This window comes from Crocodylus siamensis, chromosome 2, assembly GCF_052110815.1.
Source record: "Crocodylus siamensis isolate JL-2025a chromosome 2, ASM5211081v1, whole genome shotgun sequence".
In the NCBI taxonomy this organism is placed as follows: domain Eukaryota; kingdom Metazoa; phylum Chordata; order Crocodylia; family Crocodylidae; genus Crocodylus; species Crocodylus siamensis.
Window position 1 is genome coordinate 25,348,243 of NC_143396.1, and position 17,828 is coordinate 25,366,070.

The 17,828-nt window shown below is 42.3% G+C and overlaps 1 protein-coding gene across 9 annotated transcripts in view; it reads left to right on the forward strand.

Annotated features, from left to right (window-relative positions):
* PPP2R2C (protein phosphatase 2 regulatory subunit Bgamma) overlaps positions 1 to 17,828 on the forward strand; it is a 348,432-nt gene that overhangs the window by 236,473 nt on the left and 94,131 nt on the right. For all 9 annotated transcript variants that reach the window (XM_090035561.1, XM_090035552.1, XM_090035556.1 and 6 more), the window contains 3 exons: positions 4,494 to 4,659; positions 9,463 to 9,575; positions 11,099 to 11,276. In XM_090035561.1, the coding sequence (XP_089891687.1) occupies positions 4,494 to 4,659; positions 9,463 to 9,575; positions 11,099 to 11,276 (457 nt within the window). The remainder of the gene's footprint in view (positions 1 to 4,493; positions 4,660 to 9,462; positions 9,576 to 11,098; positions 11,277 to 17,828) is intronic.

Below are 17,828 nucleotides of genomic sequence, written 5' to 3' on the forward strand. Positions count from 1 at the left end.
GAGGAGGCCATCACTACTGGTATCAGCATGTTCCTCAGTATGTGAGACTCCTGTGCATGCCTAGCTTTAGGGGCATGGGTTGCTCAGTAAAGTTCTGCATTGTCTCCCACCTCCCTTCTTATTATGGGGGTTAGGGGGAACCCAGGGGCAGGGGAGTATGGGCAAGGATGAGAGGCAGGGGGCAGGGACTGGGAGGCGGGGGCCTGTGTGAGCCTTATGACATGGCTGGGGCTGGGGTGGCCAATGGTTCCACTCAGTCCTTGCTGTCAGCAATGGCATGGCTCTGGCCAGCATCCTCAGATGGTGAGGTGGCAAGCACAGGCAGTTTGAGGGACGGCAAGAGGCACACGGGGAACAAAAAAAATGTTCCCTGCACTGCATATTTACAGCGCAAGTTCAAAATTTGATACCTGGATATCCAACTATCAAAAAAAAAAAAACCCAGTAAAAAAGTGGAGCAGGAGGCTTGGGTCCTCCAAAGAGATGCTCTGACAGCTGGCCAGAGCATCTCTATGCCTGCCCCTTGACCCGATGCTGCAGCATGCTGCCTGCTTGTGCAGGGTAAACAGAAATGAAGGCTGCAGTGACCTGGACCCAGGCTCTGTTCCAGGTAAGTAGGGGGCTGGAAGGGGCCTAAAAGAAGTGGGGGCTGTGAAGGTGTGGGGAACTGTTGGGGGGCCCACCCCCCACATGGGCCATATTCCCCTCCCCACAGCCCCCCCCCCCCCATGGCGTACAGATCACCCACAGGAGCAGCAGTCATTGGGGCACATGGGGCAACCTGGCACAGCCCCAGCCACCTGGCACTTAGCACTACCTGTGCCATATCGCGTGGTCCCAGCCTGGCTCAGTGGAGGGCCATGCGACTTTGGGCAGCTCTGGGCCACTCAGGCTTTCACTCAGGCTCTGCACCACTCGCAGGGACCACCTGGCCCATGCACAACAGGTGGTTCCTACGTGTGGCACGGGGTCCCAGGTGACAGCCCGAGTGGCCTGGAGCTGCCTGAAGGTGCACAGCCCTGCACTGAGCTGGGCCAGGCTTGCGCAATGCGGTACAGGTAGCGCTGGGTACCAGATGGCCAGGGCTGAGCCGTGCTGCCCCACACTGTGTGTGGGGGCTGTGCCAGGAGTCCCCAAGTGCCCCGATAGCCACTGCTGCTACAAGTGAGCTGTGGGCCATGCAGGGGGGCAGTATGAGGGCCCTGCGGAGGGGGGTGGGGTGGGGTGGGCTGTGTGGGGGGCGTGTGGGCCATGCGGTGGGGCTGTGGCCCTGCAGGGGGGAGCTGAGGCCCTGCAGAGAGGGAGGCTGGGGAGCTGGGGCCCTGCAAGTGGGAGTTGGGTCCCTGTGGGGGGCTGGGGACTTGTGGGTGGGAGTTGAAGCCCTGCAGGGGGGGAGCCATGGGCCCTATGGCGGGAGCTGGGGCCCTCCGGGGTGGGCAGTCCATGTGCTGTTTGGGGGGGCTGTCCCCTGTGGAGGCAGGGAACCCACCCCTCCTGAGCAGCCCTGCCCACACACATTTGTCCCAGGCCCACAGTCCCACCACATTGCCCCACACCTAGCCACACACCCCACGCCCCTCCACATACCTTGACACCCCTTCACACTGTCCTCCCACAAACCCCACATCCCCCCATCACACACCCATCATGCCCAGCTGCCAGACAGGGTGAGACCTACCAGGGCTAGTGAAGGGGTCAGAGGGAGTTCTAACTGTTCTATGATAAGAAAACCAAAAGCAAACATCAAAACATGTACATATTTAGAATTAATTTTATTATGATGATAGACATACTGGTAGGCTTCCAAACTGCTTTATCATTGTAAATATAGCAATAAAACATTGCCCAACTGATGTGTGTGTGTGTGTATATATATATGGATATGTATGTATATATATGGATATGGATATATAGTGGTTTTTAGTTTTAATTGTAGAAGAACATGGATTTGGAGGTATTTTAAATAGTGAATTTGGGCTTTTTTTTTGTCAGAGATTTTGGAGTTTTCAAATAGGGAACACCAGAATTCCTGCTAGTGACGCAAGTGGCAGAACCGAGGCAGAGAAGCCTGCTTAGGGCTGGCACCCGGGACCCAGGTGGAGATGGCTGACCTCCTGGTCATTTGGGGCCAGGAGGATGTGCTTTGACCATTCAAAGCAGGCCACCACACTGAGAATATCTTCTGGGTGATAGCTGCCCAGATGGTAGGATGGTGGCACACATGGCAGTAGTGCCACACAAAGGCCAACTGTGCAGCCACAGCCCACTGGCAGCTGGCCCAGAGGTCCAGGTGGCTCTGCTGTGGCCATGCAGTCCCCATCCGGGTCTGGCAGGCACGCAGTCTTGGGGGCACATGCTGTCACAGGAGGCAGCAAGTCATAGCCAGGCAGCAGCCCCTACTGCCAGACTGCTGCAGTGGGTAGAGGGTGCAGGGAAAACATGGTTATGGCTGCTTCAGCCATCCAGGTGGCACAAGGGACTACTGTCCCCAGATGCCAACTGGCCAGACCCCAAAGCTTCTGAGAGTAGCCCTGAGCCAGGGCAGGTTTTTATACTGGTGGAGCCAGCATAGGGCAGGTTTTTATACTGCTGGTGTTTTTATACACAGGCTCTAGCTCTCCCTGGCTTTAGATTTGGAGGAGCTGGGCAGGGTTGTTTTGCCCCAAGTGGTACAACTTGCCCCACACCAAAGTGTATGCCTAAGTACATGTGGTTAGGCAAAAATCCCCGGCTCAAATTCGTGCCGCTATTAGAGCTGCTGCAAATGCATGTGTGGACACGCCCTTTGAGGCCATTATTCTGGAAAACCTTTTTCCTACGTTCTGATTTCCAAAACTAGGGTATATGCCTTATTTATTTGGGGATGTGTTGGAGGCAAGAAAAGATGTAGATTGAGACCCAATCCAAAAAATCCCTTATTTTTTTCTGGTCCTCAGTACAAATTCTTAAAAGTGCAAATATTCAAAGTTAAGGGCTTTTTTTTTTTTTTTACTTTAAAAAAAAATAATTTGGAAATTCATAATGCAGCAATGTTACTCTGCCATTTACAGCCACCACACCATGACCTATTAAATGAAATCATACTACTGTACTGTACATACTACTGTGTTCACATTTCATTTTCCTTTTCAAATTCTCTTTGGTATAAGAAACTTCAAAATTAACTGTATGGAAGGGGACGTGACATTTCAGACAGGACCGAGAAGGTTGATTGATTTCATGGCTCATTATCATCTCCCTGATTCCTGCTAATTTCTCTCCCCATCACAGTTGTTGATGAATCTCTATCCTTTTTAAAGCTCTTTATATCTTTTCTTCAGCCATCTTGCTGTCTGTTAGTCATTCCTGCTAAAGTCTGCTTTCTATTTCATAGCCCCCTGCAGTCTGTTTTAACTCAAGGTAAAAACCTAAACTGAGGTGTAGTAATACTAACTCAGATGTAGGAATGACCAACAATAAAGTATTGAATACAGTCAAGATGGTCTGTTAGAATAAGAGAGATGTACTTTTAACAATAGTAACTACAGGACTCATGGCCCAATATCTTTTGACTATTTTTGCCTAGTTTGCAATATTCTGCCTTGCCTTTAAAAATGATGCCCACTGTAGCTTATGTGTAGGTCAGGCTGAATATTTTTATATGGATACTTCAATCACAGAAACACGGTGTGAAAATCAGTTAGATATAGCAGTCTTTATACTCCCCAAAATGTGGTGGATTGAACAGATTCATCTCAGTAAGTTACTGAGTGGTTTATCATTTAAATGGTTAAAGCTGTTCAGAGGATCTTGTCCCAGTTCTTACCTTTAGTGTGTTTAAGCTGCTAGAGTGTACCTTGCTGTTCCTGAGAATCAGATTCTCTCTGTAGGCTGTGAAATTATTGCAGTCCCTTGACAATAGTGAAGATGTGGGAGTGGGAAAATCTGTAGTTGAAAGATGAGAGGCAAGGTGCATGCATGGAGTAGGCTTAGAAAACAAGGATGGCTCGAGAGAGTGTTTCTCGCTCCTCGGTGTGAGAATGTAGGTTTCATGTTAGTCCAGGGGCTGAACAGGGTGAGGGGGTTGCAGCAAAGCATTTTCAGGGATAAAATGAATGGTCAGCATCAAGCTTATGAGCAAAAAAACCCCTCTGAATTCCTTGTTCTTAGTGTTTAAATTTTGACTTTTGCTGAGATTTTTCTCTTATGTGTTTTTGTAACTAACATTTTAATAAAATTATTTTTCTTGAAATAATGGATCTTTCTTTCCAGTCTTTAATGTTTTTCTTTTTTCTGAATATGAAGAATAATCAAGCCAGTTAAACACAATATTTGTTTTCACTTGTGTAAAAGATATGTAAACAGTCAACAGCCTGTTTTAACATTGACATTGAATTATATCTTGAGACTGTTATATTTATAATGGCTGCTATCTTACCTTGCCTCAATGAACTCAGAACCTAGAGATTAAATACTGACACCATCAGACACATTTTTGTTTGCATTTTCTGCAGAGCAAAAATGAGCCTTACAATCAGGGTGAATACAATGTTTACAGCACTTTCCAGAGCCATGAACCTGAATTTGATTATTTGAAGAGCTTGGAGATAGAGGAAAAAATAAACAAGATCAAGTGGCTACCACAGCAAAATGCAGCCCACTCTCTCTTGTCAACAAATGGTAAGACAGAAGAAAGATCTGGGGAAGTATCAGCATTATTCTACCGTGGTTTGTTTCATTGCCGATTGATTTCTCTTATGCGCTACTTTTCAGTATCATTTTAACCCACATTTCTGTTCCAGTAGCTTTCAGTTCCAGGAGAGACATTCTTATATTGATTTTTGTATTTATTACTTGTAAGTTGCATTTCCATTCACAGGCTTTACAGTTCCTGTCTGGAGGCCCATGAGGCATTTAGGGAGTTGACCATGTTTTGCTATTAAATACAGCTCTATCTTGAAAGAAACTCTGTGAAAATGGCATTCAACAGCTATTTTTTGAAAGTGTACTCAGCAATGCCTGCTGAATTCAGTGAAGGACAGAGTTTATTTTTCATTATCTAAACTCTAGTTAGCAAAATGAACATATGTGAGAGAGAATGGGGTGGAGGGGGCTACTTTTCAGGTGGCATTAACAGAGTTCTGTTTCAAAGTTTAGAAAGTTCCTAATGTTCACACATATGTATGCATGTCCATAGAAAACAAAGTAGAAATAATGGGATATTGTTGCTGATTCTCTTTTGCAACATGCTTTGAGAGTTGTGGATAAAAGCAGGCAAGGGAGAAGGAACAGTAGGTTTACAAATATGTCATGGGGGAATAATTTGTAAGCAGTGGAGTCGCACCAGGGACATATTTGGTTTCCAGAATCTCTACTATTGTTGATGATGCATGAGACTGAAAAGCCTCAGCTTGATTTTCAGATCCAAGATTGCAGTGACAATGCTTTTCATTCAAAAAAGTTTTTACTTATACAATTGAGGACATTTAGGAATCATCTGCAGTCCAACAAATATAGAAGCCCTTAATTGTAACTTTAGAAAATTTCTTTTTAGAACAGATTTATAACTTTAGAGCAAGATCTCTGTATCTAGTTAATGTTTGGAATAGCAAAACAATACCCACACATTTAATTCAGTATTGAGCATTGTTTCTTAGTCTTTTGACTCGGAAGTGTCTTATAAAACTTTAATTTTTGGACAGCTTGACATAACAGGCTATAATTATTATTGTATTAAATACTGATAGGAGCTGCACTGATGCATTCAAAAACAGAATATATGCTTAAATGTGTCATAATTCCTCGTGTGTAGAATAATTTTTACCCATGGTTTTCCTCTTGGCAGATGACATGAAGTAGACCTGGAAAAGCTAGGTATAGTGTGTGCTAAATTAATCATTCACATACTAAGTGTATGGTTGGGGAGTTCAGGTCTGTTCTTCTCAGTTCAAATTCAGTTCAATTTCCTAAATCAAACAAGTGTAAAAGACAATTGCATCTGCAACTATGCAGAAAATGATTTTCTATTTTGTTTCCATTCTAAATAATGTTTTTGGAAAACACAGGAAATACAGGGGCCTGAATGTTCAGCACCAGTCAGTTTAAGGCTGGCACATATTAACTCAAGTCACCTTTGTGTTTGCTTAGTGCTGAGCTGGCTGGAAGTATTCTGCTTCCGCGCTTCCCGGTTCTAGTATTCCAAGCTATGCAGAGGAGAGACCTATGTCCAGACATGTATATGCTGGGTCTTTGGGTACCCAAAGATTCCTCTGTGTGAGCAGATTTCTTGATTACTTGGTTCTAAAAGATGAAGAGCTGAAGCTTGGGCCCGAGGCATTGTAGGAGGATGCTTTGGTACTTAGGACACAGCTCAGGGACTTAGAGACCTTTGTTAAACTCTTTGTTCCAGATTCCTGTATGACTTTGGGTAGGTCACTCATTCTTGGTGTGCCTCAGTTTCTGATCTAGATGTGGGCCTAATAGTGCTTGCCTACCTCCAAGTTTATTCTGAGGGTAAATACATTAACAGTTGTGATGGGGTCACGTCCCATGCTGATCGGTTCATCAAAGTACATGAACACTGGATAATGGTGGTGGTGATGTGTTTTCTGAATTCACTGTTTGCATAAAAAATTATCATGATTTTTGAATTTCAAGATTTTTGAAAAATTACACAAAAAATTTAAAGCATAGTTGTGGTCAGAAAAGAATATTTGGATGTCATTTTTTATGGTCACTTTCCCAGCAGAGCAAATGTTACCTAGAAAAACAGATGTTCAGCTCCCACTGAATTCAAATGGAAGTAGCACCCATACGTCTGAAGCTGGCTGCACATGTCTTTATATATTTGTTTCTAATAGAAAAGACATTTTTAATGCATGATGAAAACCCTGCAGGCCATACAGCTATGGGAGAAGAAGTTGAATTTTTTCCAGTTCACCTATCCTCAACAAGTTGTCAACTAAGTTTCGATTACAGCATCTTAATTAATGGAGGCAGAAGGAATCCACTGTGGCTTTCAGGTCCCAGTGCGGGTTTGAAGTGTTTGCAGTTAGCAAAATTATACTTCAGCTTGTAAACTGAACTAATGTGATGTTATAACAACAAATTATTATGATTCACTGGTAATTCTTTGCACTAATTGAGCCAGTTTCTGATTTGAGATAGAATTTGGCCCATACAGAGCCTTATCTGAGGATTTCAAATGCTTTCCAGGCGTTAATTAATTTAAACTGCCCCACACCCATGAGACTGGTTATGGAACCTCACAATGCCATTTCTACAGTCACTTTTCAAAGCTTAACCATGCTTTGAATTTTAAAACAGCATTGTGAGACCAGCAACCATGCATAGGTAAAAAAGGAATCAGCAAATACAGTCCCTTAATCACTGCATAAACACATTTTCCTGTGGGGAAAAAAAAAGTGTGTTAATTGATAGTGTTCAAATCCACCTATATGAAAAATGCATCAAATGCTTATTTTTAAAATATTCATTGGGATTAAGGATGAACTGTATTAGTGTAATAATGTAGTTGAATAGAAGTCTGCATTGAATTTTGTACTTTATAATAAATCTACTAAACTACAAGACAGGACATGCAATTGTTACAGCTGCAACACTGATTTGATAGCAGAGTACAGATGCTGAAGTATAGCTATACCTACATATATCTTTATATCTCTCTATATAGCTGTACCAATTTAGATGATAAATTAGTTGATTTTTAGATCTATTGTTGTTTAAAAATTGATAAAGGATCCAAAACTTGTACAAAAGCTACAGCTGAATAAAATGGCAGTTTATCTTTGCTTGTGGGAGTTGGGTTAATTGATCTTAAAACATAAGAATGTTGGTAGTAAACCAGCTTCAGAAATGAAAACAAGTGACCACATTTCATCAGACTATCCTTTTCAAGGACTTTATGGAACAAAAACTGTGACCTACAAGAGTTGGAAGTGTCTTTAAAAACCAGCCTGAATTAAGGCAGTGTAGCAGATCCAGTTACCATTAGATCACACAGGGCATGACTACACATTGCCCTACAGTGATGTTGTTATTGTGCCGTACTTGAGTACTTTTTTTGGAAGTACTAAAGCATGGCTCAGTAACTGCCCGTACTGCACTATTTACATGTCGGACAGTTATTTTTAGCAACTACTTTTCCATAGCGGCATGCTATAATGGGGGAGCACACCACTAAGGCAGAGAAGCTACTGGTCGTATGTAGACACCCGTGGACTCTACACTGCTGTAGCGCATTACTATGGTGATGTAGCGTCATGTGTAAACATGCCCATAGAGAGCAAACTGAGATTGTTGTCCTACTCCCTCAGATTTAAACGAAGTCCAGGTCTCTACCTCGTGACCTGAGAGAAAATTCTTGAGCTGACTGCAGTAGGGAGGTCCAGAGCCGCTCTGGAAGCCGATGACCAGAAGCAATGGCTTGCCATTCAAGTTTACCCATACCGTGCAAGTGTCTGATAAAAGGATTCTGACCCCCAGATGATGGGTGTATTTTGTTTTCTGCCTGCTCTTCTCCCTCATTCCCATCCCAGTTAGTGACACTCCTTTAGAGCCTCCTTCTCTGTTAACTCTCTCTGCTATCTCTTTTCTGTGTTTCTTTTTCAGTGAGAGGAAATAGTCTCAGTCTTTTGCCCAGTCTTGATTAATATTGCCAGCTTATGATTTTCAGAATAAAAAATCTTTGCCTCTGGCAGCAGGTCAGGTATCAACTGTCCATCCCATATTCCCATTGTGCCACTTCCTGTCCATCCCGTGTTCCCCATTGTGCCACTTATGGATACCCAAGCAAACTGGCATAAATTGCATCATTATTTCCTTCTCATAGACAGGAGCCTTAGGTTCCCAAGTCCATGCCTCGTGCAGGAAGAGTTCTTAGTCCACTTGACTTTAAAATGGCTGATTGGTTCATGTGAGCAGCATCTGCTTGACACATTTTTGAGAACTCCAGGAACCAGCTAACTCGTGTCAAGGTTTGAGGAACCAGTTGGAAAACTGGGTCTGAGCAGCAAAATCCCATTTAGCTGAATGGGATTATTGCAGTATGGAACTGAACTGATCAGAAATGTGGAACCTTCTCAGGAATGTTTATTCTATTAAAGGCAAGTACAGAGATCAGAGTTCATTGAGATGTTAGGGGCTGGTGGGGACCTCCCAAGATCATCAGGTCCAACCCTCCTGTGCTTGGGCAGGAAAGACAACTGGGGCCAGGTAACCCCAGCAAGGGGAGCATGCAAACATTTTTTGAAGATATCCAGAGTAGGTGATTGTACCATCTCTGGGGGTAGCCTATTCCAGACCCTGGACATTCGAGTTGTAAAGAAGTTTTTCCTTATGTCTAACCGAAAGTGATCTTCTAGCGGTTTATGACCATTAGTCCTAGTCTTCCCCCGGGGGGCCTAGAACTAACGATCCCTTTGCTATTTAACAATACCAATTTCTTTCTTTCCTTTTTAAAAGACAAAACTATCAAATTATGGAAAATTACTGAACGAGATAAGAGACCAGAAGGATATAACTTAAAAGATGAAGAAGGGAAACTTAAAGATCTTTCTACAGTAACATCACTACAGGTAAGATGCTGGTTTTTATGAGAGTTCTTTCCCCAAATTCCAGTTGCTTGATATTTTTGCTCTCATTCAGCAAAGAATTTAAGCATGTGCATAACTTTAAGCTTATGATTAATTCCATTTCCTGGATTGGAATTGTAGTTCCTAGAATCTGGTCTCGAATCTCTCGTACTTTTTTCAAGAAGCAAATGATTTATAGTGTAATAATCTATATGAAAAGACTGTTTAAAAATAACATCATTTTAGTTTAAGTAGTAACATCTTTTTTAAAAATTTGAATTACCATATTTTCACATCAGGGTTCTTCATTTTTCTGTCTGACATTATATATTAAGTTCCTGTTTAACAGGGTTCCTGTCTTATTCAGAGCAATTGAAGGGATAAATTCAGACAAAATGAGCCAGATTCAGGCATGTGTTCATTTCATTATAAAGAAAGAAATGACCCATCCCATTGTGAGTGTGGCATGTGGAATAGCTAAAACTGATGGTAAGGACATGCACTGCTGGGAGAAGACAGCCAGGGATGAGCTAGTACAGCTGAAGTCTTCATTTGGTAAACCAATAGGCAATCGCCTGTGAAATTTAACTACCACAGCACTGCTGAGAGAATGGCTGAACTGAGCTGTTGAATATGTGCAATGCTGATGTAGTACCCCAGGTTATCTCATGGAGTTTAAGAGTTGAAGCCACATTTAATGTTTTTTTAGGGAAGAACTCAGTGTCTAATGTAAAGTGAGCAAGCAGTCCAGAGAACACTCTTCATTTGCTAGAGAGTTATCCTTCCTTATGCGTGTTGTCCTTTTTATCTTGTGATTATTCAACTTTTGAATACCCAGTGGCCAAGCTTCAATAGGAGAGGTGAAGTGGGGCTCCCCCAGGGACTATTTTATTATAGGTTGGTAGGTAAGGCACAGTCTTGGATAGTGTGGGATGTGAAGGAGTCCCCACAGGCTGTGGAGGGTCTAACCACTGGGTTATTAGGTAAAAGATGATCATCATTCAAAAGACAATGTAAACTGCTTGTATACTGTCAATTAGCCATCCTGGTTCTGGTAGGCGTCTTCCCTCCAGGCAGTCCAGATATCCTTCGCATCTCAGGATCTAATGAGGAGCCCTGAGTCAAATGGCTGAGCTTGAAGGAGGAATGGAAATTCAGACACACCCCTGTACTTCACTTTTCCTATTAACTTGTTCTTGGTACCTCTGTGAGCATCTGTGCACTCTGAATTGACTTTGGAAGGCCCTTAGATGTCCCCCTTCACTATGTAGTGATTATAGGTACCTAATCTGTTGATTTGGATCACACTCCTCAGGGAAATCTTAGATATAGTGATGCTGCAATTGGAGTGTCTACAAGGTCAGTCTGGATCTACCCCTTTGTCATTTGAATTTTTTTGATAAGGCATTTGAAGAAACTCAATAAATCATGTAAATTGTAATTATGTTGTATTCTCTACTCTGCACCAAAGCTCTCATCATATGGACAGAAATTACTTATTATTTGCCCATTTTCATTTTTTTCAGGTGCCTGTGTTGAAACCTATGGATTTAATGGTAGAAGTCACTCCCAGGAGGATCTTTGCTAATGGTCACACCTATCACGTCAACTCAATTTCTGTCAACAGCGACTGTGAGACATACATGTCAGCTGATGATCTCAGGATTAACCTCTGGCACTTAGCAATCACAGACAGGAGCTTCAGTATCCTTTATTATGATTGCTTGCTCCATTGGTATTCAGGCTAATATTGCTTTCAAAAATGTATTTAAAAATAGAACACATGCTTTAACATTTGTTTTTTGATTTTAAAAATACACCTCATGATTATCGGAATTAGCAGATAAAGTCATCATACTCTGGAGTACCACTCTTCAGGGGCTTTAGGTGATGTAACTGGTTGCCAGGGAATTCTATAGGATAAATACCAACCTCCAAATTGGTTAATGAATAATTATCAGGAAACTGATGAACTTTGAATCATCACTAAGCACCTAATTAGGGTATACCTCATTACCTCTATCTCCTGTAGGGGAGATTGCTTCTTGTTAGAGGAATAAACTTTTTCAGAACTGATCATTCTTACCACCTGATGTCTGAAACACAAGCAATATTCTACCAGACCCAGCTGCTTTGCGTGACATTTTTGGCTTGTTGGTCGTATACTATGGGATGTTCATTCTAACCATCTAGGAAAGCACCACCTGCATTGCACCAGAGTGGGGAATGGCATTTGGTCTGGAGGAGAAAAACATGGCATGCAGAAGAGTGTTTCTTTATTTTATGCAATGTAAAGAGACCAGTAGGAGAGAGAAGAGCCACTTTGAGGCCAGGTCTGAATCCTAGCTTTGCCTCCCCCCATTCCAGTTTTCTTGTGCTGATTGTTTTAGGGAGGTTTTGTCTAATAGACTGTTGGAATTTGAAGTGAGGGCAAGGATGTTCTGAAAGAGGGTCTCTGTGAGAAAGCATCAAAATGAAGAGATGTTTCTGGTGATTTCCCTCCTGTAGTTAAATTCCATCCTCCTTCTTCTCCTCCCTCTCAGTACCACTGAGTCATTTGTAACACTGGAGCCAAAGTCAGTGAAAAGATTCTCGTGAAAGCCAATAGGCTTTTAGATCAGATCCTTAAAAAGCAAAACCTTTGTTGCCTTTAGCTGGTAGTGCTAAAAGACATCCATACAGAATATACTTCCAGGCTCTTATTTCTCTCACACTCTTCAGATTAGGGTGTTGGCTTATGTCCTGTAAAGCCAATCTACTCAGAATGTTTTTCAGGAACAAATTAGAAGATTTCTGCATAGCTCATTTACATCTGAATTTGATTTCCAAGTCATTGTTACTTCTCTTCTGGATCATGTTTCTGAGAGAGCAGGTGTTTGTTTAAATGGGAGAATTAAACAGCACTTTGCCAGTTCTCTTCTATGCAAGCATGTGTGTCTCTGTAATATGGGGTTTATGATAAGCATAAGGTGAAAAGTTGCTGGGGGTCTCTTGTTAAAATATCAGCACATCCCTGAATCAAAGGCAGTACATTATTACAAACCCAGGATAAAAGAATGGGGAAGCCATGCATTCCACCCTTTCTAAATACACATCCCGGTCCATAAATAGCATTAGGGCTATGACACAAGGTGAGAAAAGCCAGGACATGGAATCTAGTAGAATTATCTAACTTCTGCCAGTTTCTGTCACAACTTCCCCCTTAGTTGAACATTGTGTTTCAGTTAGATTTGTTTGTAGAGCCTTTTGTTTCGTTCGTTGGTCATGAAGTTAATTTAATCGCTCAGGAGACTAAAAGATTGATTTCACTGCCTAGAGCCTGGCCTGGGAGTTGACAAATTCTGTACATGCTTCCACACACAACTGTGCCTCTGCACATCAGTCTTAGCTATGCCTATTCTAAGCAAAGAGGCTCTGAGACCTGCATTATAAGTAATTGTTCTCTGTGAGTCTATAAGCATATTTATGGTCACTTTCATAAAAAGAATTATAATTAGAGACAAACAGTCCAAATTTCAGAGTCTAAAATAAAGCATCTAAATCTATATATAAGTACCTACATAGAAGTTTCTGCTCCTTGGAATTAGGTGCTACGTACTAGGGGTGTGCGAAGTTTCAGTTGTTGATTCACTTCAGAGAAGATTCAGCCCGATTTGGAGACCGAATCACCAAATCCAAATCTAATCGGGAGAAAAAAAAACCCTCCAAATTGATTCAGAGCCTCCAAATTGCTTCAGAAAAAGATTTGGAGATTCGGAAGGCAGTCTTTCAGGGGAACAGAAACTGCTAAGAAGGAGGGAGAGCAGGAGGGGAAAAACTGACATCTGTAGCTGGCCAATGACTGTGATCTTTCCCTGAGTCCCCTTCCAATCACAGTACTCCTGGGGAGGGACATAGAAACAGCATATAAGCCTCTGTGTGCCACCTTTCTGTCCCTTTTGTGAGCTGTTTCTGCCTGAGCAACAGCATCTGAAATGTACTGGACTGTCTTGGCTTCCTAATCAGTCTCCTGCTAGTTTCTGTTCTTGGAAAGGATTGGCTACAGCTTACTAACTAGAATCCCTCTACTTATCCCTATCAAATCCATTTCTTTCAATTTATTTTTCCTGCAGAAACCTTATTTGTTCTTGGGGTTTTTTCCACCCCCAATATTTAAAGAGAAAGCTGTGTTTTCCCTGGCAGTGTGATCCATCTCTGTGCAGGAAAGCACATATATTACACATACTCACATACATACACAGAGAAGTAGAGATATTAATGTTGTTAATTACACACACATACAGTAAACACAACAGAGAAGAAGGAGTCAGACAAATACATACAGTAATCAAAGAAGAAGAAGAGATATTAGTTAGTTACACACACATACAGTAAACTAGACACAACAGAGAAGTCAGACACATACATAAATTAATAATAAGAGATATTAATGGGGCTATATGGGGAGGAGGAGGCCTCACATCATCCTGAGCTTGACTTAAAACTGCACCCTGCCAGGGTAAAGAGGCCTGGGTGGGCATAGTGGCAGCCCCAGGAAATGCCAGGACCTCCCTGGTGAAAAGCAGGTAGGAGCAAGAGGCACCTGATAACCTCCAGCCACTGCACAGTCCTGGCTGGGGAAAACCCAGACCTGTAAGATCTTTGAGAGGCCTGAGGCTTACTGACTGCAGTAGAGTTGTGAGGGTGAGAACAGGGGCTACCATCCCTGCAGTTTTCATCTCGCTGTGCCTTAACACACACAAAGTCACTCACACATCACGTTTTGCTTGTCAGCACCTTGAGGTGCAGTTTCCCTGCATCTATCTCCTTGAAACTTGGCAGGCTTTGTGATCGTAGAAGGGGCTATTTTCTCTGCTGGTTTCATTCAAATCTGTCCCAAAATGATAAAGTTATAGATATTTTAGTGATTCCCCAATATAGTCTATGGCCAAATCTCTGAATCTCTCCAAATCAGCACCGAATCTTCTGATGCCAATTCAAATGAATCAATTCAGGACAGTGATCCAAATCTCCAGATCGAATCACTGTACTCCAAATCAGCTGAATCCAAATCGAATACTTCCCTATTCACACAGGCCTACTACGTACATGGATAGTAGGGCGGTGCGAAGCTTCAGTCCCTGTTTCGATTTGGCGGAGATTTGACCCAATTTAATAGTTGAATCTCCGAATCTGGACAGCGACCTGAATCAACTAATCGAATCACTGTCCCCAATTCGGGCTGAATTCAAATCCAAATCTGAATTGAACAGAGCTCATTTCAAACACCACTAATGGATAGTTTCAGCCTCTCTATAGCTTAGCTGTTCCCTTCCTCTTTGTCCAAGCAGTTGCACAGAACCTGGTTTGCTCCTGTTCATGTCCATCTGTATTTAGTCATTCCTCTATTAACTCATTCTTGAGATAACTTTTGGCAACAGGAGCTTGGCAAAAGATGCTACTACGCAGCCTGCAGCATCCCATTCTTTGAAAACCCTAGTGAATCACTTCTGAATCACCTTTAATATGGAGCTCTGCTAGGGGAACGTACACTAACTGCCAGGGTGGAAGGGTACCATACAGAGGCACCTACCAATGCCATTCTCCCTACTTCTACCCCCAACATGCCCACGTGCCTGCATGGGAAGGGGTACTGCGTTACCAGTAATTGTCGAGCCAAAGCTCTGGATCTATGGAAAAGCTCTAATCCAGATCAGGGCGAATTTGAGCATGTTATTTTTGCTGGATAAAGAGAATGGAAACAGGAACAAGTATGCTCTCCTGGTCCCAGATAAGGGGCAGAGGGAGCCAGAAGAGAGCACTAGTTACCTCAATCAGGGAAAAAAGTGGGAGATTTTCACAGGATAAGAAACTGCTCTTTTCAACCCCTCTTTACATTGACCTAGGTTTATTCCATAAATGCTAATTGTATAGTTTCTTCCACCTTCTTCTGAAGTATCCAGCCACTTCTGTTGATGGGACGCTGGGTTTGGAAACACGATTCAGGATAACAATAACTGGCATGATTCAGGATAACAGTTCCTGTATTCAGAATGTTTGCTATGTATATTCAAACATATTTATGAAAGATAACTTTGTTGTAAGCAATCCTTTTTGTTATGCCAAAGGTGTTTAAAAAGATATAGGATCATAAAAGAACCACCTTAATCAGCTTTAAAGATTTATTTATTATATTTCAGGATGACCAGATTCATTATTTTAAGGTGGTTTCCCATAGTGAAAGTTTGCATACTGAATATCAGCTCAAGCTGAATTTTTGTATCCAAAATACGTGTAAATCCCTGAAAATGAAAAGCTTACTCTGGACATAGTGATAAAATCAAAACTTAAATGATCTGAACATGCTTCTGTGTAATAATACTCGACATTTCTGTAGAGCTTTTATCTTCAAATACATTACACACAACATGCAGCTAATCCTCACAGCAGATTTAGAAGTAGGTACATGAGATTTTTTTTTTATGTAACAGAAACCGAGGCAGAAAGTTTGAATAAACTGCTTAATATGACCTTACCCTAGATTCAAACAACATTATATTACATTTACCTTACTATACAAACTCTTTTTTGCAGTCATCGGAAAAGCCTGGATCCTTAAGATGCATTATAAAAATTCTGGCAAATGTGTATGAAATAGGAAAGCTGAAAAGGAGACTGGGTTCTTAAGGCCACAGCTGCTGCTGTGTTTACAGATAGGACAGTTGGAAAGCATAAGTGTATGAGATTTAAAATACCATTCAGGAGTTTAGTGGTGCTGTTATTATGCATTTAATTAGTCTTCAGCTGCTACTAGGAGAGCTGCATTTCATGCACTCACAACTTCACTCAGTGGAACGTTTGCTGATCATATATGATGTTCTTAGAGTTTTTTGAACCATTGATTTAACCAGTTCCTGGAGAAAACACTCAATTTCCATGTGTATTCTGAGACTTCTAAGGAAGAAAAACCAAGAGTACATGTTTAAATAATAGTTGGGTTACAAAAGAGTACCTGTGTCCTTTTTGTTACATCAGAGCTGTTTGGAAAGATATAGAATCATAAAAAAAATACCTTGATGAACTTTTTAAAAACTCAGTATCTAGGAGTCAGGATGACATAGAGAGAAGTTTGCATGAGTACACATCAGAGTAGGTAATGAGAGAATTCAGGTGGTAGTTCTCTGAGGCATAGCCTAAACCAGCTCTGACCATTGGGAAGGATAACAGGCTGTACTGCATATGTCCACATGACACTGAATTGTCTCCTGTGGTTGGATAGTGTTGGGTGCTCATCGGGGGAGTAGGTTGGCTTGGGACCTGTGTAGGGCTTTTTATGAAGAGATTTAGGTAGGACTTGCCTGGTAATATTAGAGCCACTACTCCAGAGCTAACATGGGATTAACAAGAAGGTAATACAGCTGGAAGAGATGGTAGAGGATGGTTGTATCTGTATCAATCTCTATTCAAATATATTTTTGTCCATAGTTGCCCAAAAAAGAATATAGAGAGTCATCTACTGTAGTGAAATTACAAAGTCTGGCTCACTGAGACTGAAGGAACCAATAAGCAAGTACCAAGATACTGTAGTCCCATTCTGTTTTACTTCCCATTCCACAGAAAGCACTGGTTACTAGGGGTGTGAGATTCAGAGGAGACATGGCCTGATTCAGCAGCCAAATCTCCAAATTCGAATTGAATCAGGAAACCCATTAATCTCTCTGAATTGAAACAGAAGCCTCCAAATTGATTCGGAGAGATTCAGTGATTTGGCTATAGACAGCTTTGTATGTTTTTTCTGTATACCTCAAAATACCAAGCACGGCTTGTGAATGCTGAGATAGAGGAGCAATTGGAGTGTCCCACAGGAGCACGGGGGGTCTCCCGCGCGCTCAACAGCAGACCTGGAAGTGGACCAGAATTATTTCCTGTCCACTTTTGGGTCCACCACCATGTGCACGGGGCAGCCCCCCACCTCCTGGCTCAGCAGCTGGTGCCTCCTGGTCCTGGCCAACCGCTGAGCTGGAGGGGGGTCCCCTGCACGTTCTTCGGTGGACCAGAAATACTTCCAGTCCACTTCTGTGTCTGCCACTGCCCCCTGCACTCCTGTGGGACACTCCATCTGCCCCACCATCTCAGCATTCACGTGCCGCACCTAGTACCTCCAGGTACGTAGAAAAAACATATAAAGCTGTGTCTATGGCCGAATTGCTGATTCTGTGAATCAGAATTGAATCTGCAGATTCAGATTTGACTGAATTGAATCACGACAGTGATCCA